Raw genomic sequence first — 5,723 nt, 5'->3', positions numbered from 1 at the left:
GGGATGAAGGTTGGAAGCAGCCAGACGCTGCTGCGAAATAGGAGAGTTGCAACAAGGGGAGCTGCTGGCCACGGCACGGGCCTGAGGCAAGGCCAGAGTTATGTAGACGGAGAGGCTTTACTGGAGGATAAATGTAAATGCAGAGGCTGAATGCTGAGCTAGTGGAGGGTGGTGGGTGAGGGGGAGTGATTTTTAAAAAAAAGAAAAAAAAGCATCCAGCATGAAACCCCAAACCAGCTGGCAGACAGCACAAAGGATATCCATAAGAAATGCAAAGTACATCTGGTGTCACCCAGAGGCAAAGCTAAGAAAGGGGTTTTTGTGGGGAATATTTTCTGGAAAAGGAATTTTGAAGCGGTGTGTGAGAGTGGTTGTAGCAGGTCACCTAGTCCAATGTCCCCAAATAGCAGGTGCCTAGGGAAAAGTGCAAGAACAGGGCAAGCATTTAGCCGTATTTCCCCAGGATACTGCCCCAGCCTCCAGGGACTCTGGGACTTCTGTGACAGACTTTTTGGGTTGTTTTTTTGTTTGTTTGTTTGTTTGTTTGAATTTAATAGCACTAAATGAATTTATCAAACTGACTATTCTGAACACACACACACACATACTTCTGGCAACCAGAAACTCCCGTGGCACTGAGTTCCACCACAGCCATACTGTGTGAAGAGGTGTCTTGTTTAAGCCTGCCAACTCAAGTTTCCCTTGATGCCCTCTACCCTTTTTTGCACTGGAACAGTGAGTGAATCTGAATCTGCCTTCTCCAGACCACTTGTGATTTTACAGGACCCTACCAAAGCCCTTTCTCTCTCTGGCTTCTCTTCCAGAGTGAAGGTTCACTCTACCTATCTGTTCCACATATGAAAGGGGCCTTTCCCAAGTCGTCTTTGGAAACCAGAGGACCAGAACTGCAAAGAGCACTCAGCACAGCATGGATTTATGGTGGCATCTTCTCTGTTTGCTTCATCTCTTTTTCTAGGAACTGATGGACTTGCTTTTTTCACGCGGCTGAACACTTCACGGAACTATCTGTCTCAAGGTGTTGTTCTTGAGTGATATTGGTGAATTTTCTTTGCTAGCCTGAATAACTGAGTATCATTACCAAACACCTCACTTTTCATCCCTTTTCCAGGTGATTTATGAAAAGAATGAGCAAGCACTAGCATGCCCTGCAGGAATCCACTGGCCGTGCCCTGCTATAGAAACCAAACATATATTCCTACAGTTTGCCTTTCACAGTTCAGTAAGCCTGTAGGTATCTATGGGAGGGTTTTCCATCTTCACGTTACTTAGGTTAGTTAACAGCTTTCAAGGGGGGGACTCTGCCAAGTACCTCCCGAAAATCCCAGTAGATTCAAGGAGCTGGATGTCTCTTGAACGTTTTTGTTCATTTCTTCAAAGATTTCTCCTCCATTTGTGAAGCAAAGGGAGCAGCCTCATCCCAGCGCAGTCTGTACGCTGGCAAGGGTGCATCAGCAATAAATTACTGCAATCTCTTTTCCCCCAGAGAAACACAATCTGAAATCTGGCAAGTTGCTCTGGTCAAAAAGGATGATGCATGGCTTTGGGTCTCCAGCTCGGGAAGCTTCTGAGATCTGAGATGTTCAGTTACTCTACTTATCCTTTCTTATCTTTATTTATATATTTATTTGTTTATTAAGTCACAGATCACATTACACTTAGAAAAAAAAAAAAATGACCTTCTCCAAACTGCAGAAGATACTTGACCGGTGAAACACATTGTTCTTCCATTTCCAACCCGGCGGCGCAGTGGCCCTCAGCTGTCATTCCCCAAAAACAGGTGCTGTAAATCAATACCGCAGTGGTTATATTTCGCTGGCACCCTGGCAGGAGGCAGCACAGCCCTCCTCTGATGAGACCATGAAGGTGCTTTGTGCGTGCCCCTGTCTGTGTGACTGCAGCAAGATGATGAAGGTCCATCGCGTCCTCCTCCTCATTTCCGCAGGTAAAGGTGTTCCAGGCATTGCCTTGAAGGGGGGTTGGCTCCTTCCTGAGCGGGCAGGAGCAGGGCTTTGCGTATACATTGGCATGAGTGAACGTGTGGTCTGGGAGCAGCCTGTCTTGCTGATAAGGTTTTATGAACACACCAAATCGTTTAAATGAGTGCTTCGGAGCACATTGGTAACAGCTCAGATATTTGTAATTTCAGATACCAGGTATTTTGAAGTGAGAAGATTTTTGTTTAATTGTTTTTCCTCTGTCATCTTTTTGCTATGCTCCCATTTACTCTAGTGCTACATGTATTTCAAAATGTGTCAAAGGATCTAGTAAACACGGTTTAAAACGTAAAAATTTCGTTACGAGGCATTTCATGAAGTTGTGGGACTACTGACAAGGAAGCAGAATTGATTTGCAGCTGCATGTGTTGTACCAGGATAATTCTTCTTAAACTGTGCCTTAAAAGAGTAAGTGTTTTGTGATCCTAAAAACTTTTCACCAAATTCAAGCAGTATACTGAATTCCTATCAAGCCACACCAGAAGGTAGCAATGTGAAGGATTTTAATTGGCTTAATAAAGCATAGCAAAGAGCTTGACTTAGATATGATGCTGTGATCATAACTTGAAAATTGAAAGATGACTCTTGCCCACCCCAGCCCAGCCCCCGGCAGGGGAAGCAAGCAGTGCTCATCTGCGGCAGGCAGCTTTTCTCAATGGCATCTAAGTATTTTAACACCAGCTCATGGCAGGACAAGGCTGTGGCAGAATCCTTGGCATCTCAGCTCAACTATATAAAAGGAGCTGATGAAAAGTCAGTTAGGAAACAAGGGGAAATCCTGGCTTAGGTTGGAGTCAGCAGCAAAATTCCTTTTGACTTCAACAGCCCAGGATTCAAACTGCGAGAGGGGAAGGCAAGGATGGGATCTGCCAAAAATGCTTGCAGCGAGGCGCAGCTGTTCTGTTCCCTCTCACTACCTTTAAAAGGGGATACGTACAAAAACATCCCTAAGCCCCCCTTCTGTTTGCTGTATTCCCCTGTAACAGTGAAGCAGCTACAGTCTGGGCAGGTGATGCAGCCGCTGGTTCTGCGACAGACGATCTGGAAATGGGGTTCACCTGTTTTCCCATGAGGTGGGAAACTGAGCCCTTGCCCCTTGGGAGTACAGTGCCACACACACGTACGGGCCAAAACAAAGCTGCTGCCTGCCACTTTCACTCACCATGCTCTTCTTGCGAGGGCACTTCGGTGCAGCGCTGCTGAGCCATGCTGAGCAGTCTGTGGGCAGAGCTCCTCAAGGACAGCTCAAGACCTTCCTAAGGAGGGGGAAGTACAAGACTGTGTTGTGAATAGTTTCCTTCCCTCCCACTGCAAACACAACCTGAGCAAGTCCCATCATGGAGAGGAGCTCCTGCTCTGCCTAGGCTGCTGATGCAAGGCATCTGGATGGCGCTTTCACCTCAATAACTGTTGTGTTCAGCCCTGTCCTTTAACGTTGCTGTTACAGGCAAGTCTGTGGAATTGAAGGTGGAGAAGACAACACCAGGAATCCCTGATTATGGGTATTCTCTGTGTTTAACTGTCCACAAGCATGTAAGCACGGTTGAGGGTTGGGCGAGCCTGGAGGAGATTCCTAATGCTCAGCCTGATGTCCACAGTCATGGCTATTTGTTTTTGTTCATCGCCTGATTGGAGGCTGTTGTTGCCTTGTTCCTAAGCTGACCTCCAGATCAGATAGGTGGTTAGCCCTGCTAGGGGTATTTGCAACGCACGTGATGCATGCCTGAAATGAGGAGTCAGAGAGGACTCTGTGTTCACCCACTGCCGCAGCTTGCTGTTGATGGCATTCCCTTCAGGCCCACCTCAGACTGATGGTGCTGTCCACTGTCCCATCTCACTGATGCCATCCCTACTCTTCTGCAGCTGGGCTGGCCCTCTGCTATGAACACGAGACTCGCCTCGTCGAGCATTTGTTCAGGGACTACAACAAGGTGGTGCGCCCAGTGGAGGACCATCGGGATGCCGTCGTCGTCACCGTTGGGCTGCAGCTCATTCAGCTTATTAGCGTGGTACGGTATGAATGTGCAGTACATGTCGAACTGCTGGCTTACGTGATAGTGCCAAATGGTGTCATTTTTCCAAGGCAACAATTTTTCTCCTTTAATCCTGATGTTTGCTGCTACTGCCTCTTTTTCTGTCTGTCTTGTTTTTTTTAAGGATGAAGTAAATCAGATTGTAACAACCAACGTACGCCTGAAACAGGTAAGTCTAAATAGTGTTAACTATTTCATCCAATTCAAATAAATGTACTGGACACAGCCAGGAATGAACTACTCTGTTATACTTTCAAGGGGCAACCTGGACGGGTGGGTCAGTTAGAAGAGCATTTCTTCTTCCTGGGGTCTCAAGAACAAAATGAGGTAGACACTAAGAGCCTTAAGAAAAGCATTTTGCATTGTATTTCAAACAGTAGACTTCTGGTATATTCATCTTTTGTATTTTTTTTTTTATAAGCTGCTTAAACCAAAATTTAAGTTAATGTAAAAAAAAATTAGCTGGGGGTCCCCCTGGGATACGTATATGCTCACCTGCATGTCCCAAAGCAAGGGAGGTGCATGTCTCTAGGACATACCAAAACTACCCCAGAAGTGCTGGAAGAGGCTCTCAGTGGCTGAAATCCTCCCTCTTTAGCAATGGACAGACGTCAACCTCAAGTGGAATCCAGAGGACTACGGTGGTGTGAAAAAAATCCGCATCCCCTCAGACGATATCTGGCGGCCAGATCTTGTTCTTTACAACAAGTAAGGGGTGCCAGCTGCCTGGGGAAGGGAGGGAGCTCTGCCCTAGGGCACCACTATGGAGGGGCTGCTTTCCCATCACATCTGGGCCAGTGGGCAGCACACCTCAGGGCAAGCTTCTCCAGGAGCAGGTACGATGGCACTGGGGGGGACCAGTCCATCTGCAGCCAGAGAAATCCCTTTGTGACTATGTTAATTAGAAACATAGAATTGTTTTGGAAAAGACCTTTAAGATCATCAAGTCCAACCGTTAAGCTCACACTGCCATCCCACCACTAAACCATGTCCCTAGGTACCTCATCTACCCTTCTTTTAAATACCTCCAGGGATGGGGACTTGACCACCTCCAATGAGGGACAGCCCGTTCCAATGTTTGACAACCCTTTTGGTGAAGAAATTTTTCTGAATTATGCTGCCCATATTGCTGTTCATGTCCTTCTTCCTTTTGCAGTGCAGACGGTGATTTTGCCATCGTTAAATACACCAAAGTCCTTCTGGAGCACACAGGCCTGATCACCTGGACGCCACCAGCTATATTTAAAAGTTACTGTGAAATTATAGTCACGCACTTCCCATTTGACCAGCAGAACTGCAGTATGAAGTTGGGAACTTGGACGTATGATGGTACAGTGGTTGTTATTAACCCGGTAAGTAAGGAGTTTGTAACTGGGAAAAGCAGTAAAGACCTGGATAGGTTTTTAGGGAAATCTCAGATTTAGAAGGCTTGTTTTGACTGAAAAACAAGCAGGTACTACCTGTAAAATATAAAAGCCCTATTTGTAGATCTAGCGCAAAATTTCCTGGTTCAGCTGCTAAAATTCTGTATACACATAATTCCTGTGCCCTAACAGTCTCCTACCAGTCTGTCCTCTGACAGCTTCACACCACCCCTTACGGCGCTGCCTGTTCTGCTTCTCTTTGTTTTCTTATTTTTGGGGTGGGGGTGAGGGGGGTGGTGTGTGTGTGCTTT

The 5,723-nt window shown here is 46.5% G+C and overlaps 1 protein-coding gene across 1 annotated transcript in view; it reads left to right on the top strand.

The window, feature by feature from the left end:
• Nucleotides 1-1,923: 1,923 nt before the first annotated feature.
• CHRNA1 (cholinergic receptor nicotinic alpha 1 subunit) overlaps nucleotides 1,924-5,723 on the top strand; it is a 9,165-nt gene continuing 5,365 nt past the window's right edge. Inside the window, exons 1-5 of the mRNA XM_009640791.2 lie at nucleotides 1,924-1,963; nucleotides 3,879-4,024; nucleotides 4,173-4,217; nucleotides 4,647-4,756; nucleotides 5,205-5,400. Of these exons, the coding sequence (XP_009639086.2) occupies nucleotides 1,924-1,963; nucleotides 3,879-4,024; nucleotides 4,173-4,217; nucleotides 4,647-4,756; nucleotides 5,205-5,400 (537 nt within the window). The remainder of the gene's footprint in view (nucleotides 1,964-3,878; nucleotides 4,025-4,172; nucleotides 4,218-4,646; nucleotides 4,757-5,204; nucleotides 5,401-5,723) is intronic.

Source organism: Egretta garzetta, unplaced genomic scaffold (assembly GCF_000687185.1).
Source record: "Egretta garzetta isolate BGI_Z169 unplaced genomic scaffold, ASM68718v1 scaffold16, whole genome shotgun sequence".
Lineage (NCBI taxonomy): Eukaryota > Metazoa > Chordata > Aves > Pelecaniformes > Ardeidae > Egretta > Egretta garzetta.
This window is presented reverse-complemented; position numbering and strand designations above follow the sequence as displayed.